A 14,278-nucleotide genomic window follows, 5' to 3' on the forward strand; every position below is an offset into this window, starting at 1 on the left:
TCTTCCCACTGACCACCAATGTAAGGAGCATTCTTTCCACTGACCACCAATGTAAGGAGCATTCTTCCCACTGACCACCAATGTAAGGAGCATTCTTCCCACTGACCGACCAATGTAAGGAGCATTCTTCCCACTGACCACCAATGTAAGGAGCATTCTTCCCACTGACCGACCAATGTAAGGAGCATTCTTCCCACTGACCACCAATGTAAGGAGCATTCTTCCCACTGACCACCAATGTAAGGAGCATTCTTCCCACTGACCACCAATGTAAGGAGCATTCTTCTCACTGACCACCAATGTAAGGAGCATTCTTCCCACTGACCACCAATGTAAGGAGCATTCTTCCCACTGACCACCAATGTAAGGAGCATTCTTCCCACTGACCACCAATGTAAGGAGCATTCTTCCCACTGACCACCAATGTAAGGAGCATTCTTCCCACTGACCACCAATGTAAGGAGCATTCTTCCCACTGACCACCAATGTAAGGAGTATTCTTCCCACTGACCACCAATGTAAGGAGCATTCTTCCCACTGACCACCAATGTAAGGAGCATTCTTCCCACTGACCACCAATGTAAGGGACATTCTTTTCACTGATCACCAATGTAAGGAGCATTCTTCTCACTGACCACCAATGTTAGGAGCATTCTTCTCACTGACCACCAATGTAAGGAGCATTCTTCTCATGCTTCATTATAGAGGACCCAAAATTGACCCCTGTTTTTACGATTGGCAATGATGGGATGTACCCAATATCAACGTCTTCTCCGCCTCCGCTTCTCCTCTTCTTCCTCATGCACTGCTACTGCCGCAGCAGCAATGACAACTGCGGTGCCAGGAAAAGGAATTGCCTCACACCATGTATGTTTTTATTGGTTAATGCCAAAGTCGGAGTTGTACTGATCCCAAATCGCGCGACTTTGAAGTCGTATAAATGTGAAAGGGGCCTAAGCCACAATCCTTGTATCCACAGAATGTGACTGTGCGTTAGATGCACTTGACCCTAGGGTCACATATGTGCTTTTCTGCGGGATGCTTTTGTGCAGGCATGGCAGATCAGTGCCATCTGTCAGTTCCAAACCAGTGCCACCCGCCAGTGCCTACCAGTGCACCGCCAATCCGTGGTATCTGCCAGTTCCAAACTAGTGCCATCTGTCAGTTCCAAACCAGTGCCACCTGCCAGTGCCAACCACTGCCAGTTCCAAGCCAGTGCCACCTGCCAGTTCCAAACGAGTGCCAGTGCCATCTGTACTGAGGACATAAAGTGTGTGCTAGAGTGACCGGAGTAAGCAGGAAGGAGTGGGTGAGGGTGTGTGTGTGTGTGTGTGTGTGTGTGTGTGTGTGTGTGTGTGTGTGTGTGTGTTTGTTTTTTTTGTTTTTTTATTGGCCTAAAATATCGGCCACAAAAATCGGCCATCGGCCACCCCAATATCAGCATCTGCCAGAGAAAAACCCATATCGTTCTACCAATATTGTATTTTTTTTTTTTTTGGTGTTGAGACTTCTGCAGTAACGTTTAATATGGATAGATGGGGACAGAAGTTGATTATAGCAGGTGACAATTAAATATCATTGGAGAGGGTCAGGGCCGCCATCAGGGGGGTACAGGCAGTACACCTGTAAGGGGCCGGGATGGCACCACCCCCCCCCCTCTTCTTTTTTCATATATTTTAGTATTTTTTTTTTCTTTTTTCTATATATATATATATATATATATATATATATATATATATATATATATCTGTGTGGCAAGACTGGGCACAGATGATAGGAAATATTATACTCTACATTGTGACATAAAATAAAAACTGTCTAGATTATTCTATCCCACTCACTGTACTTTTGTCCCACGATTATTACAGTCTGTGCTTTCATGCCTAGTGTGGTCAGTTTTTAAAAAGAAAGCAGAGGGGACTGGCAGGAACACCAGGGATTTCACACAAAGGAAGCAATACATAGTCTGGTTGGAAAAAGGCACAAGTCTATCTAGTTTATATAAAGAGAACATGATATGTTTTAATACAAGTACATGGTACAGCATAAGAAACACTTTAACCACAAGACATGGTGTGGGACCCGGCATCCAACGCTCCCAAGGAGTGTGTCGGATGAATTTTTTTTTTTTTTTACAAAAATGGTCATTCTCTTTAAAAAAAACACACATAACATTGTAGATTTATTTGGTTTTTCAGGTTGCACTGATAAGAATTCAGTCAGAGTAAGGCGATATTCTGTGTGCAGTTATCTTTTATCCCCAGGAAAGTTATTTTATGCTAGGCTTTGTACATTCGTTTCAGCAGTGCTGAAGGATTGCCACCCACTGCAGTGAAATGTATAGAGCTGCTATGTACAAAAAGCTTCTGTGTCTCCAAATGCTTGCTCACATTTTCTGTTTTCTTTTGTTTAAGGTTCTTCTTTGATTTCTGCATGCTGAGTTACTCTGTGAAACTGACATGTTTGGTGGTTGCAAAGCCACAAAGAGGTAAGAACTCAAAGCTGACCTCAATCATTCATATTTCATAGAGGCCTGTCTTGAAAATCACGTAGAGTGACACATTGCTGACCTGAAGGTGACTGTAGAAATAAACAGTGTTCAGAATACAGTGAGTGTATAGTTATCTCTAAATATACAATTACATTATCTTCTTGCTCCATTTTAGAGGAAATTCTCAAAAAAAAAAAAAAATCTTGGAATGGTGAATAAAAAGGAGTGCTCCCAATCTCCTACAGCTCTTCAGTGGACTCATGTCACTGATTCTAAAAGCTGAACTCCAGGCAGATAAAATAACACAAAAAAATACAGCTGTAGGTTAAAGTGGTTGGTAAACTCTGATCCATTATTTGTACCTATAGGTGAGCCTATACTAAGGCTTGCCTATAGGTACTGTACATATCTGTGTACATAACATGTACCATTTTAAGAGATATTTACTGTATATGCAGCCAATGACGTCATAGGCGGCCCATGTGTGAACAAGTAAGGGCTCTTTTACACGGGCGGCCTGTTCAGGTCCGCCTGTCAGTTTTTTAGGCGGACCTGAACGGGCGCTCCGTGCTCCTCTATGGAGCCGCGGATGTCAGCGGTGACATGCCCGCTGACATCTGACCCGCTCCGATCCGCCAAAGTGTGACGGAGGGAAAACCTACTTTTCCATCTGTCTGGCGGATCGGGTAAACACAGACAGATGGTCCATGTTCATCCGATTTCCCCCCCCATAGGGGAGAGCGGAGAAAAGACAGGGCGGTCCCTGCACAGTGTGCGCGGACCGCCCAGTCATCCACCCGTTTAGCGGGGATCAACGGAGCGATCCCTGCTGAGCAAGTGGAGGTTCACGGGCGGTTCATTACTGATCCGCCCCGTGTGAAAGGGGCCTTACATGCTGACAGGAGAAAAAGAAGTGTGACAGAAAGATGGGCTCATCAGTCTACAGCTTTTCCTTCACTGCTAAATCACAAGCTGGGGAGGGAAAAGACCTGGTTGTATTAGTTAGCAGAAGTAGAGAAAAAATGGTTGTGGTTATGGTAATTGTTATGTTTGTGGTTCTGATGATGGTTATTTATGGTCATCATGTTATGGTTATGGTAATGTTATGGCTTTGGTAATAGATTATGTTCTGTTATGGTAATGAATATAGTTGCAGTAATAGTATGTTATGGTAATGCGTTGGTTCTGTTTTGGTAATGCTTTGCTTTGGTTTTGTTTTGGTAATGCTTTGCTTTTGGTTCTGTTTTGCTAATGCTTTGCTTTTGGTTCTGTTTTGCTAATGCTTTGCTTTTGGTTCTGTTTTGCTAATGCTTTGCTTTTGGTTCTGTTTTGCTAATGCTTTGCTTTTGGTTCTGTTTTGCTAATGCTTTGCTTTTGGTTCTGTTTTGCTAATGCTTTGCTTTTGGTTCTGTTTTGCTAATGCTTTGCTTTTGGTTCTGTTTTGCTAATGGTTGCGTTGTGTTGTGTTTTGGTAATGGCTATGAATGAAAGGGAGTGAGCCACTCCTGTTGACTTTTACATTTTGAAATGTCCAAATGGATAATTTCATATACAGTATAGCGGTCTACTATTCTGCCATTATCGTACAAGAAAGGGGTGGAATGAGAGATCCACGTAATGCAAAAATCTTTTCCTTCAAACATCCGTGTGTGTATAAAAAAGATCACACACTGTTTCAAGCAATACTATACTATTTCTCAAGCCATGTGTGAACCACTGTTTATCAAAACCATTGAAAAAGATGCAAGAAAGATGGCTTGACAGGTTTGTCGCCATTTGACTAATTATACAAAGCAAACATCAATAATTACAAATGAAGCAACTAAGGAAAGGTGTATCCAAACTAATTGGGTGCATAACAAATTCTCCTCTCCTAATTAAATGACATTGTATGCAGTTGAGACATGGAAAGCACACATTTCTTCTGCTATCTAAAAAGGTTCTCCTAACCCTCACTCTTCTGACCCTGAAAATCCATATGTACTCGCTTGTCAGGTGAAGGTTATTTCTATGGTAAGCTTTTAAGGGTACTACTTGAAAGTCCTCAATCTCTGTATAAGATCGCTGCAGCAAGGGCCAGTGTATTTGTTTATGATCCTAAGGATCTCCTCACTGTACCCATGATACTCCATACAGATTGGCAAACATTTCCTCTGTCTCTACGTGACACTCCCCCATCGTTGGACTGATCAATTTTCTTTAATTCCTGTTTTTTCCGGATAATCCTGATCTCTGAATCTTTTTACACATTTCATCCAGACACCGTTTTTTGTTTTGTTTTTGTTTTTTTATCCAGCTGTATTTTCTTAGTACAGCTTATAACATTTACGTGAATGATTTAACACCAACATGTCAGAAAAAAAAATAAGGAAAAAAAGGATCACCCCCTTGTGTCAGTATTTTATTGAACCATCTTTTGCTTTAATGACAGCCTTTAGTGTGTTAGGATAGGTCTCTACTAACTTTGCACATTTAGAATTTTCAATATTTGCCCACATTTCTTTGCAGAACTGCTGAAGTTCAGTTAAATTTGATGGTGACCATTTCTGGACTGCAGTCTTCATGTCATGTCATTCCACAGTTTTTCAATGGGGTTTAAGTCTGGGCACTGACTAGGCCATGCAAGGACATTCACCTTTTTCTCTTTCAACTACTGTGTGGTCATGTTTGCTGTGTGCTTTGGGTCATTGTCATCTTGAAAGGTAAACCTAATTCCCATTGACATCTTTCTAGCAGCAGATTTTCCTTAAAAATTTGATGGTATTTTGCTCCATCTATTTTTCCTTTTTACCCTGACAAGTGCTCCAGTCCCTGTTGCAGAGAAATACCCCCATAACAGGATATTGCCACCTCCATGCTTTACTGTAAGAACGATGTTATTTGGATGATGAGCTGTATTGGATTTCTGCCAGACATATTGTTTGGTGATCAGGCCAAATAATTAAACTTTAGTCTCATCTGACCATAACACCTTATTCTATGTGGCCTTAGAATCTTCAAGGTGCGTTTTGGTAAAGCTCAGTGGTGACTGCATGTGGCCTTACTTGAGGAGTGGCTATTTTCTTGCAACCTTCCCATACAAGCCATTTTTGTGGAGAATGTGTGATATTGGTGTCGGGTGCACACAATGACCATGCTTTGTCATAAATTCCTTCAACTGCTTCAAAGTTGCTGTAGGCCTTTTGGTAGCTTCTGACCAGTTTCCTCCTCGCTCTTTCATTCAGTTTGGACATGCTGATCTAGGGAGGGCCTGTGTTGTACCAAATATCTTCCACTTTTTAATAATATACTTCACTGTGCTTCTAGGCATTGGTAAAGCATTTTAATTATTTTTGTATCCATCTCCTGACTGTGCCTGTGCACAATTTTTATACTGGAGGTCTTTTGACAGTGCCTTGACACCCATAGTTGATTGTTTGTTTCAGTTGCACGATCAGGGACTGAAATGCTCCAGGAAAGCTTTTTTTAATTTTGAGCTAATCAAAATGACCACAGCTGAAAGTCAAATGGCTTTGTGTTCCACTGAGAAGGTGATTGGCTACATTTGATTGAGTTTACAAGTTACATATATATATGTATGTATGTATGTATGTATGTATGTGTGTGTGTGTGTGTGTGTGTATGTATGTATATATGTATATATATGTATATATGCATGTATATATGTATGTATATATGTATGTGTGTGTGTGTGTGTGTGTGTATATATATATATATATATATATATATATATATATATATATATATATATATATATATATATATATATATATATATATATATATATATATATATATTATTTTTTTGCATGTTAGGGCCCTTTCATACGGGCGGATCAGTAATGATCCGCTTTGCTCAGCGGGGATCCTCCGTAAAATCCCAGCTGAGCCGTTGGCTGACAGGGCGGTCCCCGCACACTGTGCAGGGACCGCCCTGTTCCTCCTCCGCTCTCCCCTATGGGGGGATCGGATGAACACGGACCGTATGTTCACCCGATCCGCCAGACGGAAGAAAAATAGGATTTTCTTCCGTCCGAAAAAGCGTAGCTTTGCGGAGGCGGGTGATTACGGGTGTCAGCGAATGGTCAGCCGCTGACACCTGTAATCACATAAGGACCAATGTATGTCCCGTTTTCATCTGCAACGGATGGATGAAAATGCGGACATAGACCCTCCAACACAAATTTTAAACTGTATATCCTGACTGAAACTATTTAATGCCACCTCAAAAACATGAAGGGTTTCGACGTCACCCCGCCAAATCACGAACACGCCATCTATATAGCGCAACCATGTTACAATACTTCCTAAATTATATCATCCAAAAAGGTGTATTCTCAAAATCCTGCATATATGCGAATGATGAGGCGATGTTGAAACCCATCGCAACGCCTTGTAGCTATAGATGGTAGTTGTCCTGAAAAAGATAAAATTTTGTAAGTCAAAATAAAATCCAACTATTTTTCGAATAAAATCTGAGCTGGTGAATATAATTGACTAATCGGCTTAATTAATTCCATGGCCACAGCAAAACCCATCCCTCTGGGGTAGGGATGTACAGTATATAAACTATTTACCAGGTAACCAAGATCTCATCTCCATTATTTTTGGGTAATGATATTAAGTTCTGCTATATTAATGGCTATGTTATCATTCTAGTTATTTTATGTCTGGGTTTAGAGCCACTTTCAATTTGACAGTAACTATGAATCTTAACACTGTCCACATACTTATGTGTTTTTAATGCATATGTTTTTCTTTCAGGCTGTGTTGGGGTAAGGTGCTTTTTGCATATCTACTCCAAACCAGGAACCTCTCGGGTGCAGATGCAGTCAATGCTCTAAGACCTTTCTATTTTGCTGTGCATCCTGATTTCTTTGGTCAGCATCCAAGAGAAAGAGTAAGTACGCCGACATCCACTCTCCCAACATTTTGAACATTGTACACAGATTAAGGACTCTTAAGCACAAACTATTAAATGTGTATCTGCAGGTGCATCATACCACGTTTTACTGTTTGACTTGGCTGCTTACCTTTGCTTTATTGGTAAACCTAACCTGTTAGGCATATGGGGCATAGACCAACCAGGTCATTTGAATATATCAGAAGAAGTTCTATCTCATCAGAAGCTTATTGATGTGACCTGTGCCCCATGTGTTTGTCACAATCAACATGATGTTGATCTTCACTACAAATGCTCTTACCCAATAAATCTTGCCAAATGGGACAATGGAATGACCTCTGTTTCCTCTGGCCCGGATTCAGGTAGATTTGCCCCTTAGTTACGGAGGCGCAGGGCAGCGTTTTTGCCCTGCGCCCCCGCAAATTTACTGCGCTTCCCGCGATTCACGGAGCAGTAGCTCCGTAAATTGCGTGTGCGCTGTGTAAACTTGCCCTGCGTAAGGGCGCCTAATGTAAATGATCCCGTAGGGGGCGGGAATCGTTTAAATAAGGCGCGCTCCCGCACCGAGCGTAGAGCGCATGCTCCGTCGGGAAACTTTCCCGACGTGCATTGCGGCAAATGACGTCGCAAGGACGTCATTTGCTTCAAAGTGAACGTGAATGGCGTCCAGCGCCATTCACGAATCACTTACGCAAATTACGTAAAATTCGAACGTTGCGACGCGGGAACGACGGGTATACTTTAGCATTTTCTGCCCCTGCTATTAGAAGGGGCAGCCTTAATCTAAACACGCCATACGGAAACGACGTAAATTGCGTACGCAGGGCTCGCGCAACATTGTGAATCGGTGTTAGTATGCAATTTGCATACTATACACTGAGCACAATGGGAGCGCCACCTAGCGGCCATCGCAAGAATGCAGCCTAAGATATGCGTGGCATAAGAGCCTTATGCCATGCAGATTTTAGGCTGCAGTCGGCGTTACGATGTTCCTGAATCAGGAGCATTCGTAACGCCGGGGCAAGTAAGCAATTGCGCTGTGTAACCTATGGTTACACAGGCGCAATTGCTTCTTGAATCCGGGCCTCTGTGTTTTTCATTTTCAGCCTAACGCAAGTGCACTGCATGTGGTTTCTGCTCACCCATACAAATCTAATAGATTGTGATTACTAATCTAACACAGGGCTTGATTCTCAGAAAACAAGTGTGCTGTTGATTAAAGCAGTGTTTGGGAACGGGATGAATATCTACAGCAGACTACATCAACATCCCTTGCTAAAGCTGTTGCACATTTCACAGATACGTTCTGTTTCTTCAGCCAAGAATGGAAACCATAATCTACAATGGAAGTCTGCAGTAGATAATCGTTTCGATGTGTATAGCAGAATGTTTAGCACCACCAGAAAGATTGGTTTTATGGTGTGTGTAATATATATATATATATATATATATATATATATATATATAATATAGTTGTGCTCGTACATTTACATACACTCGCAGAATTTATGGTTTCTTGACCATTTTTCAGAGAATATGAATAATAACACACATTTTTCTTTCACTCATGGTTAGTGTTTGGCTGAAGCCATTTGTTATGAATCAACTGTGTTTACTCTTTTTAAATCATAATGGCAAAAGTAACTACCCAAATGACCCTGATAAAAAGATTACATACCCCAGTTCTTAATACTGTGTATTGCCCCCTTTAACATCAATGACAGCTTGAAGTCTTTTGTGGATGAGGCTCTTTATCTTCTCAGATGGTATAGCTGCCCATTCTTTTTGGCAAAAAGCCTACAGTTCCTGTAAATCAGGGGTGTCAAACTCAATTTCATTGTGGGCCGCATCAGCATTATGATTGCCCTCAAAGGGGCCAGTTGAATTTGTAAGATTAGTTGTCCAGCGTATCTCCTCCCCTTTACATTAGATGTCAAGAGCCATCCCACCATCAGAAGTTGAGTCCCCCACTCTCCCTTACACCACAGTGCACCCCCTTTCATTATGCTGCTGCTGGGAAGATGCTGGATGCATTGCTTGAAAGCAGAAAGTAATGGTCTGGAGGAGGGCTGGAGCTCTCCTGCAGCTGCAGGAGAGGTGTGAGGGCCACATGAAATGGGCCGGATTAGGCCCGCGGGCCTTGTGTTTGACACCTGTGCTGTAAATTGTCTCAATGATATTGAGGTGAGGAGACTGAGATGGCCACTCCAGACCCTTCACTTTTATTCTGCTGTAGCCAATGACAGGTCGACTTGGCCTTGTGTTTTGGATCATTGTCATGTTGGAATGTCCAAGTACATCCCATGTGCAGCTTCCTGGCTGATGAATGCAAATGTTCCTCCAGTATTTTTTTGATAACATACTGCATTCAACTTGCGAACAATTTTGACCAAATCTCCTGTGCCTTTGTAGCTCACACATCCCCAAAACATCACCGATCCACCTCCGTACCTTTCATAATGGGCCTCGTTGTCTCCTCTCCAAATGTCACATTTATTGTTGTGGCCAAAAAGCTCAATTTTGGTCTCCATCGCTCCAAAATGACTTTGTGCCATAAGGTTTGAGGCTTGGCTCTGTGCTGTTTGGCGTAATATAAGCGGGATACTTTTGTGGCATTTGCGTAGCAATTGCTTTCTTCTGGCGACTTGACCATGCTGTGTGTGTGTGTGTGTGTGTGTGTGTGTGTGTGTGTGTGTGTGTGTATATATATATGTATATGTATATGTATATATATGTATATGTATATATATATATATATATATATATATATATATATATATATATATATATATATATATTCACACACTCATAAAAGTGAGTACACCCCTCACATTTTTATAAATATTTTATTATATCTTTTCATGTGACAACACTGAAGAAATTATGCTTTGGTACAATGTAAAGCAGTGAGTGTACAACTTGTATAACAGTGTAAATTTGCTGTCCCCTCAAAATGGCTCAACACGCAGCCATTGATGTCTAAACCGAGTACATCCTAAGTGGAAATGTCCAAATTGGGCCCAATTAGCCATTTTCCCCTCCCCAGTGTCATGTGACTCGTTAGTGTTACAAGGTGTGAATGAGGAGCAGGTATTTAAAATTTTGTGTTATTGCTCTCAATCTTTCACACTGGTCACTGGAAGTTCAACATGGCACCTAATGGCAAAGAACTCTCTGAGGCCCCATTCACATCTGAGCGTAGCCTCTTCAGGCAGAAAGTCGCGCAATTTTGATGCATTTTGCCGCAATCTTGTACAGGTCACCAATGTGAAAAAGCAGGAAAACGCCTGTAATCTGCCTAAAAAAAGTTCCAGAACTTGTTTGAGCTTCAAGCATTTTGGAGTATAGATGTGAACCATCTCCATAGAGAATAGATTTTGTTTTTCCCCTCCAGCCTTTTGTAGCTTCAGGCTTCAAGCTACAAAATGCTCAGGTGTGAATGAAGCCTTAGAGCCGGTTCACACAGGGGCGACTCATCAAGCGACTTAGCCGCCTGACAAGTCGCGGTCCCTTTCTTTACAATGGAACCGTTCTAATAGGACCGACTCAAGTCGCTCCAACTTAGTAAAAGGTTCCTGTACTACTTTGTGATGATTTCAGGGCGACTACAGAAGTCATTTTGAAAGTCGCCTCTGAATTTGTGGGCAGATCGCCTTGCAGAGTCGCTGGCAAGTCGGGCTGACCCTGTGTGAACCGGCTCTAAGGATCTAAAAAAACATTTTTTTACATTGTAGCATAGTGTAATTTTTTTTAGTGTTGTCGCATGAAAAGCTATAATAATATATTTACACAAATGTGAGGGGTGTACTCATGTTTGCGATACTGTATTTGTCAAGTAAAAATGCTTTAAAAAAATATATTATACTTTTTGTGAAAAAAAAAAATGCAAAGTGAGCGAACAGGCGGAAAAATCAAATCAACATTTGATGCGACTAACCTTTTTGGCTTCAATCCAGCATCAATTAATTTAGGTTTACAGTGCTTGTACACACAGTTTTTTTTTTTTTTTTTTTTTTTTTTAAAGAACTTGGCAGATAGGTTGTTCCAAACTGAGAAATACAGGCAAATGCTTATTCATTATGCCATACCATCAGGGAGGCATGTGATTGGCCCCAAATTTATTCTGCAGGAGGACAACCCAAAACATACAGCCAATGTCATTAAGAACTATAGTGCCTTGAAAAAAAAGTATTAATACTCCTTGAAATTTTCAACATTTTGTCACGTTGCAACAAAAAACGTAAATGTATTTCATTGGGATTTTATGTGATAGACCATGTTTTTCAATCATTGTCTTTATTTTTTCAAGGAGGTCAATGAAAACTCCCTAAAACGGTTAAATGGATATCTGGAGAATCTTCAGAAGCCTGGACATCATTCACACAAGCCAGCCCAGCTCACATTTTATGTTCGAGAAACTGAGCAGATTTCTGAGAATGACCAAGAATCCTCCAAAATACCAGGTTAATAAATCCCATTTTTCTTTCTGTAACAAATGCTTAACCCTTTCACGCCTAAGCCTTCCTATGACACTCGTTGCTTACAAGTTAAAATCAGTATTTTTTGCTAGTAATTGACTTGAAACCCCCAAACGTGTGTGTAAAAAAAAAATATATATATATATATATATATATATATATATATATATATATATATATATATATATATATATATATATATATATATATATATATATATATATATATATATATATATATATATATATATATATATATATTAGGGATGCACCGAAATGGAAATTTCAGAACCGAAACGAAACCGAAATGAAAAAAAAATTCAGTCCGAAACCGAAAATTACTTTTCTTTTTTCCCCCTATTTAAATTTTTTTTCCAATAATTGTATGCATTACATGAGACATTTTAATTAGCTTCATTGATTTAAAATAACCAGAATTGAAAAGCTCCAATTCAATATAATAAAATCCAAACTTTTATTAAAAAATTAGACACAAATAGTATATAATTGGTTACAGTGGCTGCGTTTGATGGGCACAGTGGCGACGTGTGTTGGCACAATGGCTGCGTTTGATGGGCACAGTGGCTGCGTTTGGGCACAGTGGCTGCGTTTGGGCACAGTGGCTGCGTTTGATGGGCACAGTGGCGACGTGTGATGGCACAGTGGCGACGTGTGATGGCACAATGGCTGCGTTTGATGGGCACAGTGGCTGCGTTTGATGGGCACAGTGGCGATGTCTGTTGGCACAGTGGCTTTGTTTGATGGGCACAGTGGCGACGTGTGTTGGCACAGTGGCTGCGTTTGATAGGCACAGTGGCTGCGTTTGATGGCACAGCGGCGACGTATGATGGCACAGTGGCGACGTGTGATGGCACAATGGCTGCGTTTGATGGGCACAGTGGCTGCGTTTGGGCACAGTGGCGACGTCTGTTGGCACAGTGGCTGCGTTTGATGGGCACAGTGGCTGCGTTTGATGGGCACAGTGGCGACGTATGATGGCACAGTGGCGACGTATGATGGCACAGTGGCGACGTATGATGGCACAGTGAGGCTGCAATTAATGTTTTTTTTTTTGGTAGTCAGAGAAGGCAAGCATGGCTCAATAACAAACAAACGTTTTTTTAAAAAAAACTTTGTGTTATTGAGCCATGCTTGCCTTCTCTGACTACCAAAAAAAAACATTAATTGCAGCCTCACTGTGCCACTGTGAAAAAATAGCAGATAATTCTTTTTTTTATCTGCCATTTTTTCATTAGGAAAGTGCTGGTCAGTCTCAGTTAGTTTACCACTCCCCCCCCCCCCCGAATCCAGCCATTTAACACAAACAAAGTTAAATCTTCCTTTCATACAAGTTCTGTGCTGCTAGTGCTTACTATTTTATCAGGTTACGCTGCTACTAGGTTCCTCCTAGGCAGGCAGTGTGATTAGTCTGACTCTGTGTCACAGGCTCCGACACAGCTCCTGGCCTGCCCAGCGCTCCGAGTCCTCCCTCACCTCCGGCCGTGACGTCACGCCGCTCACGCCGCTGGACTAGACCAAAAGACTCCCCCATAGGGGGGAGTCCAAAAAACAGGAAATGGAGCTAGGAGGAATCCGGTGGAGCGCGATCGGCAGTCGGCACGCAATTTGTACAGTGCGGCTGCCGCTGCCCGCGCTGTACATGTCTGGCGGCCAGCTTGTGTGTCTGTCAGGCTATGTATGTATTAGAACTGTGCCCCCTTGTAAACAAAATGGTCCCGCCCACGAAGTTCATTATCGGCAATTTTAATGTGTTTCGGCAGGGACCCAAAAATGCGGTTTTCGGCCGATATGTATCGGCCACCGATATATCGGTGCATCCTTAATATATATATATATATATATATATATATATATATATATATATATATATATATATATATATATATATATATATATATATATATATATATATATATATATATATATATATGGAGTGCAGAATTATTAGGCAAGTTTTGAGGATTAATTGTATTATTGAACAACAACCATGTTCTCAATGAACCCAAAAAACTCATTAATATCAAAGCTGAATATTTTTGGACGTAGTTTTTAGTTTGTTTTTAGTTTTAGCTATTTTAGGGGGATATCTGTGTGTGCAGGTGACTATTACTGTGCATAATTATTAGGCAACTTAACAAAAAATATATATATACCCATTTCAATTATTTCTTTTTACCAGTGAAACCAATATAACATCTCAACATTCACAAATATACATTTCTGACTTTCAAAAACAAAACAAAAACAAATAAGTGACCAATATAGCCACCTTTCTTTGCAAGGACACTCAAAAGCCTGCCATCCATGGATTCTGTCATTGTTTTGATCTGTTCACCATCAACATTGCGTGCAGCAGCAACCGCAGCCTCCCAGACACTGTTCAGAGA

The 14,278-nt window shown here is 41.1% G+C and overlaps 1 protein-coding gene across 2 annotated transcripts in view; it reads left to right on the forward strand.

Annotated features, from left to right (window-relative positions):
* TCAIM (T cell activation inhibitor, mitochondrial) overlaps nucleotides 1-14,278 on the forward strand; it is a 47,684-nt gene that overhangs the window by 6,858 nt on the left and 26,548 nt on the right. Inside the window, exons 2-4 of one of the 2 annotated variants that reach the window (XM_040353073.1) lie at nucleotides 2,415-2,488; nucleotides 7,255-7,390; nucleotides 11,703-11,856. In XM_040353073.1, the coding sequence (XP_040209007.1) occupies nucleotides 2,460-2,488; nucleotides 7,255-7,390; nucleotides 11,703-11,856 (319 nt within the window). In that variant the 5' untranslated portion in view covers nucleotides 2,415-2,459. Of the gene's footprint in view, nucleotides 1-2,414; nucleotides 2,489-5,073; nucleotides 5,194-7,254; nucleotides 7,391-11,702; nucleotides 11,857-14,278 lie in introns of those variants that run through there. The other variant, XM_040353072.1, reaches the window with a different exon arrangement.

Source organism: Rana temporaria, chromosome 5 (assembly GCF_905171775.1).
Source record: "Rana temporaria chromosome 5, aRanTem1.1, whole genome shotgun sequence".
In the NCBI taxonomy this organism is placed as follows: Eukaryota; Metazoa; Chordata; class Amphibia; order Anura; family Ranidae; genus Rana; species Rana temporaria.